Here is a 27,764-nt window from a genome sequence, read left to right on the forward strand (position 1 = left end):
TCTATTTATGTGATGAAATTCATAACCTTCAAATCCTTGATCTAGCTATTCGGATGAGAATAGCCAGCTGTGGTGCACACAGAGGAGCACAAGTAGTTTATGAGACTCCATTCCGTTCAATCTGGGTCCTCCACTGCTCTCTCAGTATGGTGAAGAGTGGGTTTTAGCGTTAAAATAATAGAGTTACAGGAGAGGGGTGTGTGCTGGTACATCAACAACCTCAGCGCAGGAAGCTTATGGGTGTAGTTTACACTTCTACAGTTGGCTTCAAAATAGACAAATCTGAGCAAAAACACGTGAGAAAAATAGCTAAAAAAATCGTCTCTGAAAACAACAGGTACAAGCGGTGTTTGTTATTCCCCTGGTTCAGTATTCCCCTGTTGTAACTGCTCACCTCATGTTTGAGCTCAGCTATCTGGTCCTTCAGGTCTCGGATGTACTGACTGGAGTCTGTGTTGTTCAGCTGGCCCTGGACCTTCCCTTCTTCTTTCTGTAGAAACAAACAGAAAACATGTCTCAAAGCATAGCTTATCATTGTTCCTCTAAGCATAAGACCACTGGAGAGGCGATAATACGTTTGTGACACTGTGGACGCTTTAAATGTTGGAAACCTTGAGCTGTTACAAGGGCAACTTGATAAGCAGATTGGGAGGGAGGGAGACAACTACCACCAGACAAGAGACACTAGAGCTATCTCATTGGAAAACTTGCATAACAGAAGCATCCTAGAAGATATGTACAGAGTGACTGTTGACTTAGTAAAAGATGGAGGGGGGCCTAGCTATACTAACAAGATAGATATAGTCGTTGGTATCGTTTTCCTCTTTGGGCCCTGGGGATGAGCCTAGTAACAGTCAAACATGACACGTGCTGTTTACCTTCATCAGCGCAGACAGCTGCAGCAGTAGGAGACACACACATACCCCATTATAAACCTAAACTTATTCCTGTCTAAAGCCTGGGATAGTTTATAAGCACGCACACACGCACGCACAGACACAGACACAGACACAGACAGACAGAAAGACAGAGAGAGAGAAAGAGAGAGAGAGAGAGAGAGAGAGGGACATCGTCACAGGCTGAAGGGTTCAGGCTAACCACAACCTGCAACGTGGGAACAGGGGAGGGGGGAAAATGGGGAAGATGTAAAACGCAGGGGTGGGGTGGGTGAGGTAGTGAGCTGAGAACCACCTCTGTCTGACCCAACACCTCAAAATGTATACAACGTTCTCGATTCCTGTGGTCAGGTTATGGTTGAGAGGTTGAGGGTGTAGGCCTAGGACCCTGACAAGCTGCTGACAATGTGAGATCTAAGCAAGCAGCTGTTCTTCCTGGAATCTGTGTTTTTCTTGAGGTTCCCCCTCCCTCCCTCTCTCCTGACAGAGCTAGCTAGTGATAAGGGAGAGGCAGTTAATAAGACTTCCTCGTACTCAGCTGTGTGAATCACCAGGTGCCAAGTTGTGGCCAGGGGGTTAGGGACTGTGGCCAGGGATGTCAAATGTCTTAAGTCATGGGTACATTCCAAATGGTAACCCATTCCCTATATACTGCACTACATTTGACCAGAGACTATGGGCAGCCATGTATGGGGAATAGGGTGCCATTTGGGACACAGCCATGGCTCGCCTGACTGCATCCCTCCAGGTCTACACAACACCTCCACCCTCCCCCGTAGGTGGTTGTTGTCCTACGGCTGTTGGCTAGTGACATTGTTGTTTGTTTGTCCTCTCGACATTCAATCTTGGTTTACAGTGCCTCCAGAAAGTATTCACAACCCTGGACTTTCTCCACATTTTTTTGTTACAGCGTGAATTTTTAAAGTGGATTAAATTGAGAATATTTTTGTCGTCTCTGGTCTACACACAATACCCCATAATGTCAAAGTGGAATTATGTTTTCCCGAAATGTTTGCAAAACAAATTGAAAAGCTGAAATGTTCAAATCCAACACAACACAGAGTACTACTCTCCATATTTACAAGAATAGTGGAGGTTGCATCATGTTATGGCTATGCTTGTAATCGTTAAGGACTGGGGAGTTTTTCAGTATAAAAATAATGTATGGAATGGAGCCAAGCACTGGCAAAATCCTAGAGGAATACCTTTCCATCAGAAACTGGGAGAAATTCACCTTTCAGCAGGTCAATAACCTTAAACACAAGGCCAAATCTACACTGGAGTAGCTTACCAGTGGCCGAGTTACAGTTTAGACTTTCATTTGCTTGAAAATATATGGCAAGACTTGAAAATGGTTGTCTAGTAATGATCAACAAGCAATTTGACAGAGCTTGAAAAATATAAAATGGGCAAATATTGCACAATCCAGGTGTGCAAAGCTCTTAGAGACTAACCCAAGAAGACTACCAAAGGTGATTCTAACATGTATTGACTCAGGGGTGTGAATAATTATGTAAATTACATATTTCTGTATTTCATTTTCAATACATTTTCAATTTATTTTTATACATTTTGAATTCAGGCTGTAACACAACAAAATGTGGAATAAGTCAAAGGGTGTGAATACTTTCTGAAGGCACTGTATATGGCTGTGGTAGAGGAGCGTTAGATTGCACAAAATCAATCTTGTGACACGTCATGTCCATAACAGGGTCACTTAGTGACTTTTTCCCAATTAACAATAGTTGCTTGCGCCCAATGTCAAACTAGCTGTGAGCCAAGTGAGTGCTCTTTCGTGTTCAGTGTCATGCTCTCTACAATCTTGTGGCACATGTCCCATCCAAAGAACAATAGTTGCACTAACGCTATTAGGGTAAAAAAAAAACAAGCATAGATACTATGACAGGAAATGTGACTTTTTGACCAGTTTCCTCACACACAATAGAAATGATGACAAACAACACGTAATTTTTTTGTAAATGCAAACCACCATGTATTTACCGATAAAACTGCAGACGCAATTACCAAGAGAGCAGTCCGAAAACACTATGAGGAACCTCTAATAACCACTGAATTTGCAAAAGCCCCTCTGTTAAATATACATGGAAATCTGTGAGGCAATCACGCATGCAGAAGTACAAATCATAGATAGGCTTCCAACATGTCACCTCTGGTTCTAGCTGTCAGAGTGTCTTCGACTCACAATAGGAAGTGGTTTCTTCTCTTGACAAGAAGATAGCCGAGCTGTGGTATTACCATGGATCACATATACATACAGCTACATTTATACTGCAACAGCAATGCAAAAACCCTGATGTCCATTTTACTATACATTCGGTTTCACTGACTGAGCGCTTTACCTCATGATACATATTTATGTACCATATTTATTATATTTATGGTAGTTTAGTACTGGAAGTTCCTCGCAAACCTAGAATTGTGAAATTCTACCAATAAAAAAAATACCATAAATAAATGCCGCAACTGGCGTGTGGTGAATACTTTCCATCAGCGGGCCGTAGTGTAGGTGGGACATAGTGAAGTGTTGGTTAGAGGAAGATAGGCAGACAACCGCGGGGGCTTTTTCAAGGTAAGAGTACGACAGTGGTGAGGGGAAAAACTGCAAGGTGTAGTGGGCAGAAGTGAGGCGGCACTCATCGGATGAGTTCACTAAAGCTACACATCATACATTACTATTTGGAGGTGAAAAAAAACCCAGATTTAAAAAAAACGAGAAAGGAATATCTGAAGTTGTCTACTTTTGTGTGCGAACCACCCTCCAATTGGTTATTGGTTTAACACACCAAACAATTACTATTTAAGTTGATAGGACCTGCTTTCTTCACTTTTTGGGGAAAAGTGCCTTGTACTGTAGCTCGGCTCATGATCACAGTCTTTTCACAAAGCCCAAACCTCTCATTTTAAAGCATGCCATCAGACACATTTTATGTGGCTTTTACGTGAGGTGTTAAATGCAGTGGACAACAATTTATCAGTCATTGCTTTCTTGCACTCCTTCTCCTGGGCCTACAACCAGAGCGACTGAAGGCAAAGGTAAGACGGGGCATCTACCCACAACCTTTAGAGCTGCAACCAGGTTCTCAAACCACAAACCAAGAGCTCACCACTGGCACCACATGGCATGGGCTCTGATTAACACAAAGTGGTTATTTAAAACCTTCAAGAGCTGGTAAACGTCTGTCTGGCAACTACCAACTGCAGTAACTATTAGCTTCCATACACATATTCGAAGACAGCTAAATCAAAAAAGAAACTCAGTATAATGAAGATTGACATGATCATAAGTGGCAAATAATGGTTTCATTGCAGGACCCGCGAGAGTGAGGGGGCGGTACTCGGTAGTGGTGAACGCTGGTGTTGATGCAGTGTTGTTGTTGAAGAACCTAGTAACAAAACCTCAGACCACACTGTGTGTGTGTGTGTGTGTGTGTGTGTGTGTGTGTGTGTGTGTGTGTGTGTGTGTGTGTGTGTGTGTGTGTGTGTGTGTGTTTGTGTGTGTGTGTAAATATGGAGGGGATGTTGGTTTAAAAAAAGTATATTGACACTAAATAACCATTTACACTCTTGCCCGTATACAAGCTGAAAATTGAAGATTTGTGCACTGATTAGCGCCTAAATTGGAATGCAGTGGCTTTACAGTAACATGCTATAAATGACGTCAGAGCTCAGGCTCTGCGCTTCACAGAGCTGTATGGGTACCCTCCAAGCTCATCATTAAGCTCGGGGCCCTGGGTTTGAACCCCGCCCTGTGCAACTGAGTCCTGGACTTCCTGACGGGCGGGTGGTGGAGGTAGGAAACAACACCTCCACTTCACTGATCCTCAACACAGGGTCCCCACAAGGGTGTGTGCTCAGCCCCCTTCTGTACTCGCTGTTCACCCATGAATGCGTGGCCACGCACGCCTCCAACTCAATCATCAAGTTTGCAGATGACGGAACAGTATTAGGCCTGATTACCAACAATGACGAGACAGCCTACTGGGAGGAGGTGAGGGCCCTGGCGGAATGGTGCAAGGAAAATGACCTCTCCCTCAACAAAACGAAGGAGCTGATCGTGGACTTCAGGAGACAACAGAGAGAGCATTCCCCTATTCACATCGACAGGACCACAGTGGAGAAGGTGAAAAGCTTCCTCGGCGTACAAATCACTGACAATCTGAAATGGTCCACCCACACAGACAGTGTGGTGAAGGCGCAACAGCGACCTCCTCAACCTCAGGAGGCTGAACAATTTTGGATTGGCCCATAAGACCCTCAAAAACTTTTACAGATGTACAATTGAGAGCATCCTGTTGGGCTGTATTACTCGCCGGGTACGGCAACTGCACCGCCCACAACCGCAGGACTCTCCAGAGCGTGGTGCGCTCTGCCCAACGCATCATCGGGGGCACACTGCCTGCCCTCCAGGACAACTGTACAGCACCCGATGTCACAGGAAGGCCAAAAAGACCATCGAGGACATCAACCACCCGAGCCATGGCCTGTTCACCCCGCTATCATCCAGAAGGAGAGGTCAATACAGGTGCATCAAAGCTGGGACGAGAGACTGAAAAACAGTTTCTATCTCAAGGCCATAAGACTGCTGCCCTATGTACATAGACATGGAATCACTGGTCACTTCACATACTGTTTTACTAATTTCATATGTATATACTGTATTTTAGTCAATTGCTCGTCATAATATTTATATATTTCTTAATTCTATTCTTTTACTTTTAGATGTGTGTATTGTAATTTATGTATTTTTGTTTTACAGCTTCAATGCTCTGGAGCCTGGTGTTGTCGCCAAGGAGTGTTCGGACTAAGTGGGGACCAGGTTTCAGCTGCAGCGCAACGCTGACATCCTTCCTCCCATAGATGGTCTGCTTGTACAAGCACCACCTGGACGGGACACAGCTAGATAAAACATATCTTCCAATGCATTTCAACAATATTGCCAGATGGTGAGGAATGGATTACATCTGACACTTCTGCTGCCGGTCAACCGTCAAACCACTCGTTCGGGTGAGTATGTTAGATAAGTAGATAACTGGTACTAGCTAGCTAGTAGCTACTTTTGGTTATAAAACATTATTTGATGTTGGCGAGCCAGGTTAGCTATGATACCACAGATGAAAGGGGAATGATACTGTAGCTAGTTAAATACAACATGCTAACGTGTAATGTGATGTAGCATGTCAGAGGAAGATGTGCATAGCTCACGTTAGCTAGATACCTTGCTAACAACAGCTAACTGTAGCCCATTGGCATTTAAGGTCAATATAGGGCAGGCACTTGGAGACTACCTTGCTAGCTAATCATAGGATGTAGCCAGCTTGCTATTGCAGCAGACGACCACACCGGGTTCCACTCCTATCAGCTAAAAACAAGAAGAAGTGGCTTCAGTGGGCACGCAATCACCAACACTGGACAATTGAGGAGTGGAAAAACATGGCCTGGAACATGACAGTGAGTTCAGTTTACTTGAGTGGCCTGGTCAGTCCCCAGACCTCAACCCAATAGAGCATATTTGGGATGAGATGGAACGGGCTATTTGGAGCATGAATGTACTGCTGTCCAATCAACAGCAACTGCGTGATGCCATCGCGTCAGCATGGACCAACATCCCTGTGGAGTTTCCGACACCCTCTAGAATTCCCCGAAGAATTCAGGCTGTTCGAGGCAAAGGGGGGTCTGACCCAGTACCAGATGGGTGTGTGTATATGTACACTGAGTATAAAAAACATTAAGAACACATGCTCCTTCCATGACATAGACTGACCAGGTGAAAGTTATGGTCCCTTATTGATGTCACTTGTTAAATCCACTTCAAACAGTGTAGATGAAGAGGAGACAGATTAAAGAAGGATTTTTAAGCATTGAAACATGGATTGTGTTTGTGTGCCATTCAGAGGGTGAATGGTCAAGACTAAAGATTGAAGTGCCTTTGAACGGGGTATGGTAGTAGGTGCCAAGCACACTGGTTTGTGCCAAGAACTGCAACGTTGCTAGGTTTTTCATGCTCAACAGTTTCCCGTGTGTATCAAGAATGGTCCACCACCCAAAGGACATCCCACGCTTTCAACACCTTGTAGAGTCCATGCCCCGACGAATTGAGGCTGTTCTAAGGCCAAAAGTGGGGGTGCAACTCAATCTTATGTTCTTAATGTTTGGTATACTCAGTGTATATCATGTTGTGTATAGACATTACTGACAGTATATTAATAGAAAAGGTGTGTACAGCAGTTATATAGGATGAGCCTTGACAAGAATACAGTATATAAATAGGAAGTGGGTGAATGTAAACATTATTGAAGTGACCAGTGTTCAATGACTATGTACTGTACATAGGGCAGCAGTCTCTAAGGTGCAGGGTTGAGTACCGGGTGGTAGCCGGCTAGTAACAGTGACTAAAGTTCAGGGCAGGGTACTGGACGGTGGCTAGTGGTGAGTATTTAATAGTCTGATGGCCTGGAGATGGAAGCTGTTTTTCCAGTCTCAAGGTCCCAGCTTTGATGCACCAGTACTTTCTCCGCCTTCTAGATGGTAGTGGGGCGGCAGGTGGCCTAGTTACTCCAGTAACCGCTTTGGATAAAAGCATCTGCTAAATGAATAAAATGTCAAATAAATACTGTGGCAAGAAAAAGTATGTGAATTTGATCTGATCATCTAAGTCACAACAATAGACAAACATAGTGTGCTTAAACTAATAACACACACACATTGTATTTTTCTTGTCTATATTGAATACATCATTTAAACATTCACAGTGTAGGTTGGAAAAAGTATGTGAACCCCTAAACTAATGACTTCTCCAAAAGCTAAATTGGAGTCAGGAGTCAGCTAACCTGGAGTCCAATCAATGAAACGAGATTGGAGGTTAGAGCTGCCTTGCCCTATAAAAAAAATATCACAATTTGAGTTTGCTATTCACAAGAAACATTGCCTGATGTGAACCATGCCTCGAACTAAACAAATCTCAGAAGACCTAAGATTAATAATTGTTGACTTGCATAAAGATGGAAAGGGTTACAAAAGTATCTCTAAAAGCTTTGATGTTTATCAGTCCACGGTAAGACAAATAGTCTAAAACTTGAGAAAGTTCAGCACTGTTCCTACTCTCCCTAGGAGTGGCTGTCATGCAAAGACGAATGCAAGAGCACAGTGCATAATGCTCAATGAGGTTAAGAAGAATCAGTGTCAGCTAAAGACCTACAGTAATCTCTGTAACATGCTAACATCTCTGTTGACGAGTCTACGATACGTAAAACAAGAATGGTGTTCATGGGAAGACACCAGGGAAGACGCCACTGCTGTCCAAAAAAAACCACATTGCTGCACATCTGAAGTACGCAAAAGTGCACCTGGATGTTCCACAGCGCTACTGGCAAAATATTCTGTGGACAGATGAAACTCAGTTGAGTAGTTTGGAAGGAACACACAACACTATGTGTGGAGAAAAAAAGGCACACCACACCACACCAACATCAAAACCTCATCTCAAATGTAAAGTATGGTGGAGGGAGCATCATGTTTGGGACTGCTTTGCTGCCTCAGGGTCTGGACATCTTGCTATCATCAACGGGAAAATGAATTCCCAAGTTTATCAAGTAATTTTGCAGGAGAATGTTAGGCTATCTGTCCACCAATTGAAACTCAACAGAAGTTGGGTGATGCAACAGGACAACAACCCAAAACACAGAAGTAAATCAACAACAGAGTGGCTTCAACAGAAGGAAATAGGCCTTCTGGAGTGGCCCAGTCAGAGTCCTGACCTCAACCCGATTGAGATGCTGCGGCATGACCTCGAGAGCAGTTCACACCAGACATCCTAAGAATATTGCTGAACTGAAACAGTTTTGTAAAGAGGAATTGTCCAAAATTCCCCCTGACTGTTGTGCAGGTCTGGTCCGCAACTACAGAACACATTTGGTTGAGGTTATTGCTGCCAAAGGAGGGCCAACAAGTTATTAAATCCAAGGGTTCACATACTTTCCCCACCCTGCACTGTGAATGTTTACACGGTGTGTTCAAAAAAGACATGAAAACATATTTAATTGCTTGTGTGTTACTAGTTTAAGCAAACTGTGTTTGTCTATTGTTGTGACCTAGATGAAGATCAGATCAAATTGTATGACCAATTTATGCAGAAATCCAGGTATTTCCAAAGGGTTCACATACTTTTTCTTGCCACTATCTATCTATCTATCTATCTATCTATCTATCTATCTATCTATCTATCTATCTAAACAGACCGTCGCTTGAGTGGCTGGAGGTCCTTGATAATCTTCTTGACCTTCCTGTGAGCCTGGGGGGGGTGTAGATGTCCTGGAGGGTAGGCAATGTGCCCCCGGTGATGCGTGGGCTGCCCGCACCACCCTCTGGAGAGAGCCCTGCGGTTGCAGACGGTGCAGTCGCCGTACCAGGCGGTGATACAGCCCGAAAGGATGCTTTCAATGGTGCATCTGTAGAAGTTTCTGTAGGTCATGGGGGTCAAGACACATTTCTTCAGCCTCCTGAGGTTGAAGAGCCTCTGTTGCGCCTTCACCACACTATTTTCTTAACCAACAGTGCAGTTCCAGAAGAGTTAAGGGTTTGTAAGTAGGCATTTCACGGTAAGGTCTAAACTTGTATTCGGCGCATGTGACAATTAAAGTTTGATTTGATTTGTCTGCGTTGATGGACCATTTCAGCTTCTCAGTGATGTGCATGCAGAGGAACTTGAAGCTATTTTCCTGGCACCACTCCACCAGGGCCCTCACCACCTCCCTGTAGGATGTCTCATCATTGTTGGTAATCAGGCCTATCACTGTTGTGTCGTCTGCCAACTTGATGACTGAGTCATGGGTGAACAGGGAGTATAAGAGAGGGCTGAGCACGCACCCTTGTGGGGTCACCTATGTTGAGGATCAGCATACCGGAAGTGTTGTTGCCTACCTGGTGGACATCTTAAAGCAAGTAGGGACAACAGATTGGGATAGGGAGAGACTAAATATGTCCGTAAACAGTGTTTTCCTCGAAGCGGGCTTAGAAGATGTTTAGGTTGTCCGGGAGCAAGGCATTAGTGTCCGCAACGTGGCTGGTTTTTCCTTTACAATCCGTGATTGTCTGGAGTCCCTGCCACATACGTCTCCTGTCTGAGCCGTTGAATTGCGGCCCCACTTTTGTCTCTGTACTGACGTTTTGCATATTTGATTGACTTAGGGAGGGCATAGCTGGACTGTCAGTACTCGTCCATGTTCCCAGTCACCTTGCCGTGGTTAAATGCGGTGGCTTGTGTTTTGAGCGAATGCTGCCATTTATTTATTTATTTGACCTTTAACTAGGCAAGTCAGTTAAGAACAAATTCTTATTTACAATGACGGCCTACCAAAAGGCCTTCTGCGGGGACAGGGGCTGGGATTAAAAATAAAAATAAATTTAATAAAAACATAGGACAAAACACACATCACGACAACACAACACTACATAAAGAGAGACCTAAGACGACAACACAGCATGGTAGCAACACAACATGAAAACATGGCGGCAACACAACATGGCAGCAAAACAAAACAGGGTACAAACATTGTTGGGCACAGACAACAGCACAAAGGGCAAGAGGTAGAGACAACAATACATCATGCAAAGCAGCCACAACTGTCAGTAAGAGAGTCCATGATTGAGTCTTTGAATGAAGAGATTGAGATAAAACTGTCCAGTTTGAGTATTTGTTGCAGCTCGTTCCAGTCTCTAGCTGCAGCGAACTGAAAAGACGAGCGACCCAGGGATGTGTGTGCTTTGGGAACCTTTAACAGAATGTGACTGGCAAAACGGGTGTTGTATGTGGAGGATGAGGGCTGCAGTAGATATCTCAGATAGGGGGTAGTGAGGCCTAAGAGGGTTTTAGAAATAAGGAACAACTAGCGGGTCTTGCGACGGGTATACAGAGATTACCAGTTTACAGAAGAGTATAGAGTGTAGTGATGTGTCCTATAAGGAGCATTGGTGCAAACCTGATGGCCGAATGGTAAAGAACATTAAGCCACTCGAGAGCACCCTTACATGCCGATATATAAATAAAGTTTCCATAATCTAGCATGGGTAGGATGGTCATCTGAATCAGGGTTAGTTAGGCAACTGGGATGAAAGATGAGCAATTACGATAGAGGAAGCCAAGTCTAGATTTAACTTTAGCCTGCAGCTTTGATATGTGCTGAGAGAAGGACAGTGTACCGTCTAGCCAGTACTTGTATGAGGTGACTACCACAAGCTCTAAACCCTCAAAAGGTAACAATCACACCTGCGGGGAGAGGGGCATTCTTCTTACCAAACGACATGACCTTTGTTTTGGAAGTGTTCAGAACAAGGTTAAGGGCAGAGAAAGATTGTTGGACACTAAGAAAGCTTAGTTGTAGAGCATTTAACACAACATACAGGGAGGGGCCAGCTGAGTATAAGACTATGATCTGCATATAAATGGATGAACGAGCTTCCTACTGCCTGCGCTATGTTGTTGATGTAAATTGAGTAGAGCGTGGGGCCTAGGATAGAGCCTTGGGGTACACCCTTGGTGACAGGCAGTGGCTGAGACAGCAGATGTTTTGACTTTATACACTGCACTATTTGAGAGAGGTAGTTAGCAAACCAGGCCAAAGACCCCTCAGAGACACCAATACTCCTTAGCCGGCCCACAAGAATGGAATGGTCTACCCTATCAAAAGCTTTGGCCATGTCAATAAAAATAGCAGCACAACATTACTTAGAATCAAGGGCAATGGTGACATCATTGAGGACCTTTAAGGTTGCAGTGACACATCCATAACCTGAGTGGAAACCAGATTGCATGCCAGAGAGAATAGTATAGACATCAAGAAAGCCAGTCAGTTGATGATGTTTTTTTGAGGTCAAGTTTAAGGAGCTCCTTTAGCATCTCGGACTCAGTGACCGCCTGCAGGGAGAAACTTTGTAGCGGGGCAGGGGAAAAAGAGGGAGGAGCATTGGGGCTAGTCGCATTAGAAGGGGTGGGAGATGAGGAAATGTTGGGACGGGCGAGACGGCATGGCTGAGTCAAATAGGAATCCCGACTTAATGAAGTGGTGATTAAAGAGCTCAGCCAGGTGCTTGTCAGTAACAACCACATCATCAACTTTAAAGGACATGTGCAGCTGTGAGGAGGAGGGTTTATTCTCCAGGTCTTTAACCATTTTCCAGAAATTCTTGGGGTTAACCACGTCTCAGTAATGACCAACACATCTGGATTGGAGCTGTGAACCCACACTTTCAAGTGTTAACATGCAGAAAACCCAGGCTTTTACGAGAGCAGAAATCAGCAAAACAGAGCACAAGTAAGAATTGGGGCAAGAAACAGTAGATGGGCCAGAGTGTACATTCACATTTCCAGATATCATCAGCAGTAATACAATCAAGACACGGCAGAGGACAGGGAGAGCTCTGCAGTGTTGATCTGACATTTGAATGTGCATTAGATGGCAACAGGATCATATTATACATCAATTTCATCAGGTAACATGAATACTAAGCCAGTGATAGGCGGTTGGAATAGGATGGGGTGCCAAAAGTCTGTGTAACCAATAGAGAGTCAGAGTCCCGAGTGTGGGAACAAACAGTCTGCCCCACAGTAGGGTAAAAAGAAAGTTCATAGTCAACATTGATGCACGGTTTTTGGTTTGGATAAATTCTAATCCTCACAGTGGGAACAACATCCTCTATGCACTTCCTTTCGCCGAGTCTGTGTATAGGTCACGGTTATTAGAGGCAACCCGGAACATATCCCAGTCCGCGTAATCAAAACAATCTTGAAGCATAGATTCCGATTGGTCAGAACAACATTTAACAGTCCTTACCAAGGGTGCTTCTTGTTTTAAGTTTCTGCCTATAGGAAGGGAGGAACAGAATGGAGGTGTGATCTGATTTGCTGAAAGAAGGGGTTGGGAGGACCTTGTAGCCGTACCTGAAAGTGGAGTAGCAATGGTCAAGAATTCTTGATGATCGAGTAGCACAGGCGATGTGTTGATAAAACTTTGGTAGAATTTTCCTTTGATTAGATTTATTAAAGTCCCCAGCTACAATAAATGCAGCCTCAGGATATGCTGTTTCCAGTTGGTACAAAGTCCAGTGTAGTTCCTCGAGCCGTCGCAGTGTCGGCTTGAAGGGGAATATACACGGCCGTGGCGATGACAATTCTCTCGGGAGGCAATGCGGTCGGCATTTGATAGTGAGGTATTCCAGAACGGGAGAACAAAATGACTTGAGTTCCTGTACATTACCACAATCACACCATGAGCAGTTAAATCATGCAACCTCTGCCTTTCTTTGTCCTGGAGAGATCTTTCTTCCTGTCCGTGCGATGTATGGAGAACCCTGCTGGCTGTATGGCCGGGGAGAGCATATCCGGAGATATGATTCAGTGAAACAGAGTATGTTACAGTCCCTGATGTCTCTCTGGAAGTAGATTCTTGCCCTGCGCTCGTCTACTTTGTTGTCTAGAGACTGAACATTAGTGAGTAATATATTCAGAAGCGGTGGATGGTATGCACGCCTCCGGAGTCAATTTATAGTGTATTATTCAAACATGTTAGGGAATTCTTGTCTTACAAGAAAGGAAAGTATTCAGATCCCTAGACTTTTCCCACATTTTGTTAGCCTTATTCTAAAATGGATTTGAAAAAAGTAAGGAAAATGCATTATCAATCTACACACAATACACCATAATAACAGTGAAAACAGGTTCAGACATTTTGGCAAAAGTATTAAAATAAAAAAAACTGAAGAACTTAATTTACAAAAGTATTCATTCATGTTTCCATTGATCATCCTTGAGATGTTTCTACAACTTGGAGTCCACCTGTGGAAAATTCAATTGATTGGACATGATTTTGAAAGGCACACACCTGTCTATAGAAGGTCCCACAGTTGACAGTGCATGTCAGAGCAAAAGCCAAGCCATGAGGCCGAAGGAATTGTCCGTAGAGCACCGATACAGGATTGTGTCGAGGCACAGATCTGGGGAAGGGTACCAAAAAAAGTCTGCAACATTAAAGGTCCCCATGGACACAGTGGCCTCCATCATTCTTAAATGGAAGAAGTTTGGAACCACCAAGACTCATCCTAGAGTTGGCTGTCCAGCCAAACTGAACAATCGGGGGAGAAGGGCCTTGGTCAGGGAGGTGACCAAGAACCCGATGGTTACTCTGACAGAGCTCCAGAGTTCCTCTGTGGAGATGGGAGAACCTTCCAGAAGGACAGCCATCTCTGCAGCACTCCACCAATCACGCCTTTATGGTAGAGTGGCCAGACGGAAGCAACTCCTCAGTAAATGGCACGGCAGCCCGCTTAGAGCTTGCCAAAAGGTGCCTAAAGGACTCTCAAACCATGAGAAACAAGATTCTCTGGTCTGATGAAACCAAGATTGAACTCTGACCTGAATGCCAAGCATCACGTCTGTAGGAAACCTGGCACCATCCCTATGGTGAAGCATTGTGGTTGCAGCATCATGCTGTGGGGATGTTTTTCAACGGCAAGGACTGGGAGACTAGTCAGGATCGAGGGAAAGATGAACGGAGCAAAGTACAGAGAGATCCTTGATGAAAATCTGCTCCAGAGCGCTCAGGACCTCAGACTGGGGCGAAGGTTCACCTTCCAACAGGACAACAACTCTAAGCACACAGCCAAGACAACGCAGGAGAGGCTTCGTGACAAGTTTCTGAATGTCCTTGAGTGGCACAGCCAGAGCCTGGACTTGAACCCGATCGAACATGACTGGAGACCTGAAAATAGCTGACCTGAAAACGCTGCCCATCCAATCTGACAGAGCTGGAGAGGATCTGCAGAGAAGAATGGGAGAAACTCCCCAAATACAGGTGTGCCAAGCTTGATGCGTCATACCCAAGAAGACTCAAGGCTGAAATATTGTAATATTTCATTTATTTATTCTTAATTTGCTAAATGTTTAAAAAAAAACATGTTTTTTGCATTGTCATTTTGGGGTATTTTGTGTAGATTGATTAAATAGTTCCCCCCCCCCCCCCCCCCTCATCAATTTTAGAATAAGGCTGTAACGTAACAAAATGTGGAAAAAGTCAAAAGTCTGAATACATTATGAATGGACTGTATATGGGAGAACATACAGGAAGGTATAATATTTGCACGTTGTTATATTAGCAGAACACTGCTTCTACAGTATTATGTGTAGTATGGTTTATTCTACATGGAACTGTTACACTTGAAAGTTATCAAAACACTTTGTTTAGAATATTTCCATCAATTCAACAATTGCACTCTTCTCATTTTACTTTGTAGGCTACTGTCCGACAACACTTCCTCCATTGAATTGGTCAGTAGCCTAAAGTGGTATGACAAGAGTGCCATCCTCCTGCATCTCACATCTGCCTGTAGTTATTGAACTATGCCTGCTGGACCAATGGGTTGAGGCAAACACTTTCATATCCAGGATGAAATGACATGCACTCAAACCCCCCTGCCACCTGACTGCACCTGTCCATAACCTGTAATCTTTTTCTATACGGCCTTACTGAAGAGCTCAGTGACTTTCAATGTGGCACCGTCATAGGATGCCACCTTTCCAACAAGTCAGTTGGTCAAATTTCTGCCCTAGTCAACTGTAACTGCTGTTATTGTGAAGTGGAAACGTCTCGGAGTAATAATGGCTCAGCCGCGAAGTGGTAGGCCACACAAGCTCACAGAACGGGACCGCCGAGTGCTGAAGCACGTAGCGCGTAAAAATAGTCTGTTCTTGGTTTCAACAATCCCTACTGAGTTCCAAACTGCCTCTGGAAGCAACATCAGCATAAGAACTGTTCTTCGGAAGATTCATGAAATTGGTTTCCATGGCCGAGTAGCCGCCCACAGCCTAAGATCACCATGCGCAATGCCAAGCGACGGCTTGAGTGGTGTAAAGCTCGCCGCCATTGGACTCCGGAGCAGTTGAAACGTGTAATCTGGAGTGATAAATCACGCTTCACCATCTGACAGTCCGACGGATGAATCTGAGTTTGGCGGATGCCAGGAAAACACTTCCTGCCCGAATACATAATGCCAACTTAAAGTTAGGTGGAGGACGAATAATGGTCTGGGACAGTTTTTCATGGTTCGGGCTAGGCCCCTTAGTTCCAGTTAAGGGAAATCTTAACACTGCAGCATACAATGACATTCTAGACAATTCTGTGCTTCTAACTTTGTGGCAACATTTTGGGGAAGGACCTTTCCTGTTTCAGCATAACAAAGCGAGGTCCATACAGACATGGTTTGTTAGTGTGGAAGAACATGACTGGCCTGCACAGAGCCCTGACCTCAACCCCATCGAAAACCTTTGGGATGAATTGGAACGCCGACTGTGAGCCAGGCCTAATCGCCAAACATCAGTGCCTGACCTCACTAATGCTCGTGGCTGAATGGAAGCAAGTCCCCGCAGCAATGTTCCAACATCTAGTGGAAAGCCTTCCCAGAAGATTAGAGGCTGTTATAGCAGCAAAGTGGGGACCAACTGAATATTAAATGGCCATGATTTTGGCCATTTAATATGGCCAATATGGTCTATTCACGATATATATCTCGATTTGTTTAATGTTCTCTCTAAATAAGCTTTGTTTTACAATTAAAGGTCAAATATACAACATTTCAAGCAGTATGCAATAATACAACGAATTCAGTGCTTGTGAAATTATATTTTAGATTAAATTATAAGCCTACCACAACACCAACCAAAAATAGTATAACCTGCTTTTTATTTGCAATAATCACTGATCTGGATTTCAAGTCTATGAAAATGCCCTTTTTGTTCACATTTAACCAGAACCATGCATAATGCAAATTCACTAATAATGACTAATTTCTTGTAGCAGACAATAGAAAATGAACACGTCTGAAGCACAAGCCCACATGCCAGTAAGTAGCCAACTAATCTTCATAAACTCAGCAAAAAAATAAACGTCCTCTCACTGTCAACTGCATTTATTTTCAGCAAACTTACCATGTAAATATTTGTATGAACATAAGATTCAACAACAGACAAACTGAACAAGTTCCACAGACATGTGACTAACAGAAATGGAATAATGTGTCCCTGAACAAAGGGGGGGTCAAAATCAAAAGCAACAGTCAGTATCTGGTGTGGCCACCAGCTGCATTAAGTACTGCAGTGCATCTCCTCTTCATGGACTGCACCAGATTTGACAGTTTTTGCTGTGAGATGTTACCCCACTCTTCCACCAAGGCACCTGCAAGTTTCCAGACATTTCTGGGGGGAATGGCCCTAGCCCTCACCCGCCGATCCAACAGGTCCCAGACGTGCTCAATGGGATTGAGATCCGTGCTCTTCGCTGGCCATGGCAGAACACTGACATTCCTGTCTTGCAGGAAATCACGCACAGAAAGAGCAGTATGGCTGGTGGCGTTGTCATGCTGGAGGGTCATGTCAGGATGAGCCTGCAGGAAGGGTACCCCATGAGGGAGGAGGATGTCTTCCCTGTAAGGCACAGTGTTGAGATTGCCTGCTATGACAAGTACAGTCCGATGATGCTGTGACACACCGCCCCAGACCATGATGGACCCTCTACCTCCAAATCGATCCCGCACCAGAGTACAGGCCTCAGTGTAACGCTCATTCTTTCAATGATAAACGCGAATCTGACCATCACCCCTGGTGAGACAAAACCACGACTCGTCAGTGAAGAGCAGTTTTTGCCAGTCCTGTCTGGTCCAGCGACGGTGGGTTTGTGCCCATAGGCGACGTTGTTGCCGGCGATGTCTGGTGAGGACCTGCCTTACAACAGGCCTACAAGCCCTCAGTCCAGCTTCTCTCAGCCTATTGCAGACAGTCTGAGCACTGATGGAGGGATTGTGCGTTCCTGTCTCCCTGTAGCGCTGTCTTAGGCATCTCACAGTACGCACATTGCAATTTATTGCCCTGGCCACATCTGCAGTCCTCATACCTCCTTGCAGCATGCCTGCTCACGCAGATGAGCAGGGACCCTGGGCAGCTTTCTTTTGGTGTTTTTCAGAGTCAGTAGAAAGGCCTATTTAGTGTCCTAAGTTTTCATAACTGTGACCTTAATTGCCTACCGTCTGTAAGCTGTTAATATCTTAACAACCGTTCCACAGGTGCATGTTCATTAATTGTTTATGGTTCATTGAACAAGAAACAGTGTTTAAACCCTTTACAATGAAGATCTGTGAAGTTATTTGGATTTTATGAATTATCTTTCAAAGACAGGGTCCTGAAAAAGGGACGTTTCTTTTTTTTGCTGAGTTTATTCCAAGTTTATCCAACTTGGATCTATTTGCTTGCTAACAAGGTATAACAGATGATATATTATGAACACACCCTTCTGTCCGTCTACAACTGTTTGAACAGCTTGCTAGCCTGTCCACTTTCTGCAGATGTTTAAACCACGTGGCGTACCGTATTTCTCAGAATGATTCCTTATGTCGTGTTTTATGCATATTGCACATTTATAAAATGCAGACTAAACTGCTAGGCTAAAATACTCCTAGCAGATCGTGGTACTGCAATGCCGCAAGACAAACAATTATTTTTCCAGAATCAAATGTTCATTGATACTCCCATTTTAGTAGTGTTTGCTCTGCGAGCAATTTGAAGAGTTGAGACATAAAAAGGGTATCATTAGAAAGGTTAACTTCTCCTCTATTACAGTAAGATTGTGTTTCGGTGTCAATATGACCGATTGTTGGACCAAACAGCAAATGCAAATAGCGTGTTGAAACCGTTTGTATAAGAGGAAGAAGTGATCTCTCATCTTTGTTGTTGAGTGGCAGGGGGTAGGGCTTGATGTGTGTGTGTGTAAACAGGAAGGTGCGCACACAGCACAAAAATAGCACAAGAGACCAGACTAAAAAGACAATATGAGAAGAAGCGGACAAACACATTTTTTAATTGCGATACAGTCATTTGGAATATCTTGTAAAAAATAAATATATAGTCAAGCCCTACTTTGTAACATGAACACACACCAATTTTTGGGGGATAAATCTATTGACACTCAAGCTGGCCGATGTTTGTGCAGTGTTTACATTAGTAGTATTAGTAGTTATGGAATTTGTCCCCCAGTAAAGACCGTTTCCACGGTAACATGACATGATTGAACATTGAAACATTTGAGACACTGGCTCTTGCTTCTTGCCATAGAAATATCAGCAAGATAGGATAGCCAGCTGCAGGTATCACCGAGCTATGCTAGTTAGCTGCTGTCAGCTTGGCTAAACACAAGCATCGCAGGCTTTAACCTACATATATATAACTGAATTAGCTGACCATCTTGAGATGGCAAGTCAGTTAGGAGGGGAGTCCTCAACTTCATAGCTTAGTTCTCTTCATAGCAAAGCTAGCTTCGCTTACATCGCTGTACTCACCCCTGACCTTGTTTGTTGTGATTGAATAGCAAAAACACACCCAAGACAACTTGTTTGCCTTCAGTCATGGCCGCTAGCATTTCGTAATGAGCATTGATGAAAAACATGGCCAAATCAGGAAGTGCAGTCCACCTTTAACAATGCATATCAGACTATTTATTGTACATCCTTTTTGGATGTGTTAACTCTAGTATAGGCCAATTGTCGGTATATTAATGGGTGCATGTGTGTGGGCCGACGCTGTGTAGAAAGCAGGCAGAGAGTCTGACACCTAGTTTACAGGTTTCAGCAATGTTTCTGAAACGCCAACGTGTTTACTCGCTGGGCTAAAACATCAAAGCTTCTGTATTATCACGTTTCTTCAGACTGAGCTGGTGGAAATACTGAAGCAATCACTGTCAACCTCCCCTGTTTCTTCTCAGATCACAGAAGATGATACTACCACTGAAACTAGTCTGCTCATAATCAAGGACTAAAACATTTGTCTGTAATGAGAAAAACGATGTAATAATACTTTTATCCAAAGTGAATTAAGAGTTAACACAGTGTTGTTTTGGGTGTAGTTTCACACACAGACGACACCAACAGCAATCTCAGGACACTAGATAAAGAACCGCAGCACGGTAGGAAGATTCCCACACCGAGGCTTCAATAACCTGACAAATCACTAGCACAGGAAATGCATAGGTTGTTTTCTACTGGCATAAAATCTGTTTAGCTGCTGCTGATACATTAAACACTATGTAAACTTCTCTTCAATCTGTCCAAAAAACTACTTTTCCATAATGTTCAATTCTTTCAGAGAAAGGTTGATTTCAATCTCCAAATACATAGTCGGAGCTAAACAAAAATCGGCAACCCACTGAGGGTGCCATGTTTTAATGACTACTCAATCAGGCATGAGCATGGTTGGTATGATATGAAATTATGATACGCCAGACTACAAGAGTCACTTTCCTTTCTGGAGATGATCATAGTTTCTTGGTGCACTACTCACCTCTGCAGTAAGCAGGCCTTTTTCAAAGCTTTCGCTTTAAATCACCCCACCTTCTTCCTCACATCAAGGAAGAAAACACTCAAATAGATAAGGGCTTCAATCTGTACACCTTTCTGTAGGCCTATGTATGGTGCGTCTCTGTGTCGAGTGCTGGTAAACTCAGAGTTAGCCGAAATGCTCAGATGATGATGGAGTGGGTACGGAGTGTTGAATTGTGGCTTATGTTGAGGAGAAGTCGCTATGGGCAGGACAAAATTTAAAGCAAGGTTATTATAGTTTTGCTTTTTTATATTTGTTTTTACATCTATTCAGTTTTTGTTTTTTCATTTGAATTCAGCTTAGTTTCAGTTAGTTTTGAGACCTGATTTGCTAGTTTTTATTTCGTTTAAGTTGTATGAAAATAATATCATTTTAGTGTTAGGGACAGAAAGCATGCTAGGAGCCATTTGGGTTGTATAGTTTTGTGTGTGTTTTTGGGATGTCACTTCTTGCAACTGGGGGGCAGTAATTTACATTGTCGTAATTTACCAGACGCTCTTATCCGGAGCAATTAGGGTTAAGTGTGTTGCTCAAGGGCACATCGACAGATTAGTCGGCTCTGTGATTGGAACCAGCGACCTTATGGTTACTGGGAAAAACGCTTTTAACCGCTAGGCTACCTGCCACCCATAAGGTGATGGGTCAGGTCTTAGGTTAGTTTAGGCCTTCATGATTCCATGTCCCTTTTGATTAGCTGAGGTGATTTGGTCAAGTCTAGAAACAATTTACACTAGATACACTGTTTAACCACAGATTTCCACTGAGGATTTTTGTTTAAAACAGCTTTGAGCCGACAGTTTTTTGTTGTTGTTCCCTCCCGAATTTACATTAGCTCAGGAAATACAATGCCAAACACCTTTTGTGGGAATTTGTATTAAATTCCCATATTTTACAAATATTTTGTATTTGTAAAATAATTTTGGGGTGCTCTGAAAGTGATATTTCTGAGGGTTTCAAAACCATATTGCACACGGTCATATTGAATGGTTAGACAGAGCATCAGGACAGTTCTACACGTTTGCCCCGCTGTGGTCAACTGTTGAAATGAGAACTCTATGGCTTTATGGTTCTCACAAGTTAAGGTAAGGTGAACCTCAATGCGACTTGGATTTAAAGAAAAACTGTATGTAATAAGCAACTTCTCCTTTTGAAAATGGCCTATATGGTATCAATGAGTCAGAAACATTTATTCTAGTGTAATTTCTAGTGTAAAGTAGACAAAAGTGTACATAGTCTCGTCCAAAACAGAGATTTGCGAGATATTTAGGGGAAAAAATGATATGTCCTTGATATGTTGGGTTCAATTCTGCCCACAGCTGGTAATAAGTAATAATCAATTTGGACCGCATTTGCATGCAACCCGATCGTAATGCCCATGGTCTCAATTTGGTTTGACATTCGATATCCCTATGGGGCTTGTTAGGGACCATCAGTAAATAACACAACGCATATGGGACAATATTTTAAAAACGTCAGTAGCTCCACCACATTTCAACAACTTAAAAAACTAACTTTAAATTGTTGAAATTCATATACAAATATTGAAAGCATTTAATGAGACAACTAAAAAGTGTGTAACGAGACGGAAATGACTCCACATAATCCTCACAGTTTAGCATGTTCCTGTTTGCTGTAAAATGGCTGCTGGCTAAGGATGCTGCTGGTACATATGCAGCGTTTACTTTTTCGCTGTTTGATATGGCTTTGGAATTTAGCATTTTTACCAGCTTCTTGGTTTTGTCGCCTGACATTTTTTCCCCGTTCAGCTTTTTCATTTCGGACGTTTTATCTGCTCAACAACGCGCCTGTCTGGTTATCTGCTCAACAACGCGCCTGTCTGGTAAGTTTGAACGCCTCTCCTCCTACTCAGCCTCCCGACAAAAGCTTCTCCCAAGCTTCTCCTAGCTTTGTATTCATGTTACCTGATGAAACTGCTGTACAATATGATCTTGTTGCCATATGATACACATTCAAATGCCAAAAAAAGCAACACTACAAAGCTCTCCCTGTCCTCCGCCGTGCCCTGATTGTATTACTGCTGACAATATCCGGCAATGTGCATGTACACCCTGTCACGTCTACTGTTGCTTGCCCCAATTATGACTTGTGCTCTGATGATTTCCGCTTCACTGATTTCTGCTCTCGTAAAAGCCTGGGTTTTCTGCACATTAACACTAGAAGCTTATTACCTACAATTTATCAATTAAAGGTGTGGGATCACAGGTCCAACCCAGATGTGTTGGTCATTACTGAGAAAGAGTGTTCTGAACACTGATGTTAACCTTTCTGGTTATAACCTTTTTCGGCAAGACGGATCTTCCAAAGGTGGTGGAGTGGCAATCTTTACCAAGGATCACCTTCAGTGCTCAAACAATTTGATTAGGTGGTTTTAAGCATTAAGCTTTCAAATATCTCTGTTGCCTGTAACCTACCTGCCCTAAGCTCTCTTCTGGCCCCTTACATTAAGTCTGAATTTGTCCTAATAGGTGACCTAATCTGGGACATGCTTAAACCACCACACCAAGTCTTAAAACAACGGGACTACCTAAATCTCAGATTATTACCAATCCCACAAGGTATGACTCCAAACACCCAGAAAAGGCTACTCTCCTTGATGTTATCCTCACAAATACTCTTGATAGGTACCAGTCTGGTGTTTTCTGTAATGATCTTAGTGATCACAGTTTTACAGCTTGTGTTCGTAATGGTAGATCAGTTAAACAACCTGTACTGATTTGCCATAGATGATTGCTGAAAAACTTTATTGATCAGGCCTCTGTAAATTGGTATAGAATCAGCTTGATTCTCTCTGTTCGAAGATGCTTGGACCTTCTTTTTTGATATTTTCAGTGGTATTGTTAACAAGCGCACCCCCATAAAGAAAATTAGAATAAAAAAAACAGCCCCAGGTTCGACTGTAATCTGGCAGAGTTACTACACCTCAAGAACCCCATTTGGCAAAAGGCTCGGCACACAAATTCTCAGGCTGTCGTTCAGGCAAATTAGAAATAAGTGCACTTAGGCTATCTGGAAGGCCAAAGTTAGTTACTTTTAGGAGCAGTTCTCTCTGTGGGTCTACCCCCAAGAAGTTCTGGAAAATGGTGAAAGACCTGCAGAATAAACCTTCCACCTAACAGATGCCCATGTCCCTTAGTGTTGATGATGTGGTTGTTACTGACAAGGAGCGTATGACTGATCTCTTTAAATCACCACTTCATTAAGTCAGTATTCCTAATTGGACTCAGCCACGCCTCCTTGCCCATCCAACACATCCTATCCCAGCCCTTCTAATGCAATTAGCCCTGATGCTCCTCCCTCTTTTCCCCCTGCTCCGCTACAAATCTTCTCCCTGCAGGCAATCACTGAGTCTGAGGTGCTAAAGGAGCTCCTTAATAAACTTGACCCTAAAAGAAACAACTGGGTCGGATGGTTTAGATCCTTTCTTCTTTAAGGTTACAGACCCCATCATCGCAGAGCCCGTCCTCTCTGGAAAGACAGCCACGGTGCGTCCGTTATTTAAAGGGGGAGCACAAGCTGGTCCAAACTGTTATAGGCCAATTTCTAACCTGTCCTGTTAATCAAAAGTGTTAGGAAAAACTTGTCAATCAATTGACTGGATTTCTTGATGCGTCAGCACATATCCAGGCTGCAGGCTAAGGTTAAATCTAGACTTGGTTTCCTCTATCGTAATAGCTCCTCTTTTACCCCAGCTTCTAAACTAACACTGATTCAGAAGATTATCCTACCCATGCTAGATTACAGAGACGTAATTGATATATCTGCAGGTAAGGGTGTTCTCGAGCGGCTAGATGTTCTTTACCATTCGACCATCAGATTTGCCACCAATGCTCCTTATAGGTCACATCCCCGCACTCTATAGACTCTTCTGTGAACTGGCCATCTCCGTATTCCCGGCTTAAGACCCACTTGTTGACGCTTATTTATAAAACCCTCTTAGGCCTCACTCCCCCCTATCTGAGATACCTACTGCAGCCCTCATCCTTCACATACAACACCCGTTCTGCCAGTCACATTCAGTTAAAGGTCCCCAAAGCACACACATTCCTAAGTCGCTCCTCTTTTCAGTACACTGCAGCTAGTGACTGGAATGAGCTGCAAAAAACAACTGGACAGTTTTATCTCCATCTCTACGTTCAAAGATTCAATCATGGACTCACTGACACTTGCGGCTGCTTCACGTGATGCATTGTGGCCTCGACCGTTTTGCCCCTCGTGCTGTTGTCTGTGCCTAACAACGTTGTTTGTGCTCCTACCATGTTGTGTTGCTGTCATGTGTTGCTACCATGTGTTGTCTTAGATCTCTTTTTGTAGTGATGCGTGTTTTGTCCCACATATTTATTTTTTATCCCAGCCCCTGTCCCCACAGGAGGCCTGTTGCCTCTTGGTAGGCAGTCACTGTAAATAAGAATTTGTTCTTGTCTAGTTAAATAAAAGTTAAATAAAAAAATGAGTCCCATTTACATTGTGTAATTTATTGACGGTCCCTAACTAGCCCCACAGATAGGCTATCCAAAGTCAAACCAATTTTGCCACCGCCGGCTGAAGCTAATATACGAAAGAAGTTGGCTAGCTTGCTGGCTAGTCTAGGCTACTTCCAGACACAAGACCTGGTTAGAATGTTTCAAGTTATCGAGAAGGGTGAGTGACTAACTGTGTACTGTTTTGGCAGAGTGAAAGTACAAAACGCTTCCCACATTCAAACAAACACACACCAACATCAAAGCATGCCTCCAAAACCCAAATCTCGTTCTCAGTCGCATTTCCTAATGAGGAGAAATTAAACCGAGGCCAAATCAGGAAGTTACCCCCCTTTAAAAGGAAGTGTCGAGACTGGTGCAAAAAAATATAGTGGAATGGAATTCTCGCACATGTTTACACCAACCCAATGGTTTTTAACTTCACTAGTCCATGTAAGAAGAATCAAATTAGCTACTTAGCCCCCCCCCCTCCATTCGGCTAGTGATAGCTCGTGATGCACAAACAAAGCCTTTTTGAAACATCGCCATCTCTTGGCCGCATTTACCCGCCAGATTGAGAAGCTTGAAAATCCCCCAATAAAGCTTGAAAACCACAGAAGTTGAATGAACATAATTCATGATGGTTTGTATTTTATTTTAGTTAGTTTTGGGGTCAAAGATAATATTTTCAGGATAGTTTTAGTTTTTCAAACAGGTTTGTTAATAATTTTATTTCAGTTTACTATATTGTTTTTTTCCCATAATTAGTTTTCGTTTCAGTTTTTGTTTACTATAATAAACTTGCTATGAAGTACTTTCAATAGAGATTAAAAGTTCTCTTTAGTCCATGACTAGGCTAAAATGACTAGCCAGGCTAGTGTGACTCGGGAGAGGGGCCGGGGTAAAGTACTGTACCTGTATCTCCAGTTCAGAGATTTGTTGCTGCAGCTCGGCCATAGCAGCAATGTTGTCAGCCTCTCTCAGCCTCACCGCCATCACCTCCTCCTTGTTCTGAAACAAAGAAATAAACACTGTCAGGCCAGAGTGTCACCGAACGTGAAATGTTAACTCGCATTGTAGACTTCATTGTAGAAAAGATAGCCTATTGCATTTATGTCAGTTAGCCTATTACCTCTGCTGAAGTAATCTTTCTAGTGTTACCAAAGACATGTTAAGAGCCATTGCCCCTGGGAAGCATTTTATTTATTACAGTTTAGTATGGTTCCTGAGAAAAGGGGTGTTGCTGAGCTGCAGAGGGCAGTTTAACACACACACACACACACACACTTAACACCTTCACCAGCACAGAAATGTTATCTGAAGATGTCAAAAAGTCAAAAGCAAAACAAACTGCTTCCCTGCTCAGAACCTGAAGACCTGATCTTAACAGGAGGCAACAGATCAGACAAAATAATGATTTTTGACAACTTATCAAACCAGTGATTGAGAAATATTCACATTGTCCTTTCTGGCATGGTTTCAGATTCTACGGTGGATGCATTATGCAGCATAACCAGCCCAGCACAGTTCAGTTGGCTCAGCTCTGTTCGGCTCAGTAGTGTGAATAGGGTATCAATGGAAAAAGCCACCTCACCAGCCAGTTCTAGTCATCCCAACAGCAAACTTTCTTACCTTGCACTCAATCTCCGCCTGTTTGCGTTTGATCTCCTGCAGCTGAACGTACAGGCTCTTGTTCTGGGCGGTCAGCACAGTCACACGCTCCTGAAAGCCCCGGCCCTCCTGCTCCGCCCGACGCAGCTGGTTGCCATGGATCTGGTTCTGCAGGCGGGGATGGATATGGAAGGTACATTTTGGGAGGGGGCAGTTTATGCACTACACAACCCCGCTGCTATATCACAAGAAGCCACCCATTTTAAACAATTTCTATATCTTGAATCATTATTCGCCTACTACAATTGAAAGTAGTAACTTAAAATGTCTGCCCTTTTCAACTTGGAATACATTACCGCCTTACACCAGTACATCTGGAGCTACGGACACTTTGAAAGTTAAAAATATGTACTTCTGCTGCCCCCTAGCGATTTGATAATGCAATAAAAGGGGCCATTTGAATACCCTCAAATTCAAGTTTTGTTTGTCACATGAACAAGTACAGTGAAACGCTTAACTTGCAAGCACTACCCAATAGTGCAGTATTCAATATAAACAAGTATGACTAATAAAACAGAAATAAGAAAGGAAGTTATATACAGGGTCAGTGCCAATACCACATTTACAATGTGCAGGGACACTGGAGTATTGAGGTAGATATGTACATGCAGGCAGGGATTAGGAGAAATTGACTGGTAGCAGGATAAATAAAAGTAACAATAATAATAACAGTATGGCAGTAGCATTAGTGGTGGGTGAGTGTATGTACAGTGCATTCGGAAAGTATTCGGACCCCTTGACTTTTTCCACATTGTATTAGGTTACAGTCTTATTCTAAAATTGATTAAATAAAACATGTTCCTCAATCTACACACAAACACCCCATAATGACAAAGCGAAAACAGGTTTTATGAAATTGTTGCAACGGTATAAAAGAAACTACACAGAAATACCTTATTTACATAAGTATTCAGACCCTTTGCTATGAGACTCGAAATTGAGCTCAGGTGCATCCTGTTTCTATTGATCATCCTTGAGATGTTTCTACTACTTGATTGGAGTCCACCTAGGGTACATTCAATTGATTAGACATGTCAGTACCAGTCTATAGAAGTTCCCACAGTTGACAGTGCATGTCAGAGCAAAAACCAAGCCATGAGGTTGAAGGAATTGTCCGTAGAGCTCCGAGACAGAATTGTGTCGAGGCACAGATCTAGTGAAGGGTACCAAAACATTTCTGCAGCATTGAAGGTCCCCAAGAACACAGTGGCCTCCATCATTCTTAAATGGAAGTAGTTTGGAACCACCAAGACTCTTCCTAGAGTTGGCCGCCCGGCCAAACTGAGCAAGGGC

General features: G+C 43.3%; 1 protein-coding gene across 7 annotated transcripts in view; it reads right to left on the minus strand.

The window, feature by feature from the left end:
* Positions 1–27,764, minus strand: part of LOC139578630 (ecotropic viral integration site 5 protein homolog) — a 97,371-nt gene that overhangs the window by 4,813 nt on the left and 64,794 nt on the right. For all 7 annotated transcript variants that reach the window (XM_071406487.1, XM_071406494.1, XM_071406488.1 and 4 more), the window contains 3 exons: positions 26,433–26,579; positions 25,716–25,811; positions 395–490 (listed from right to left, as the gene is read on the minus strand). In XM_071406487.1, coding sequence (XP_071262588.1) covers positions 395–490; positions 25,716–25,811; positions 26,433–26,579 — 339 coding nt within the window. The remainder of the gene's footprint in view (positions 1–394; positions 491–25,715; positions 25,812–26,432; positions 26,580–27,764) is intronic.

The sequence above is a fragment of the Salvelinus alpinus genome, chromosome 6 (assembly GCF_045679555.1).
Source record: "Salvelinus alpinus chromosome 6, SLU_Salpinus.1, whole genome shotgun sequence".
Taxonomy (NCBI): Eukaryota; Metazoa; Chordata; class Actinopteri; order Salmoniformes; family Salmonidae; genus Salvelinus; species Salvelinus alpinus.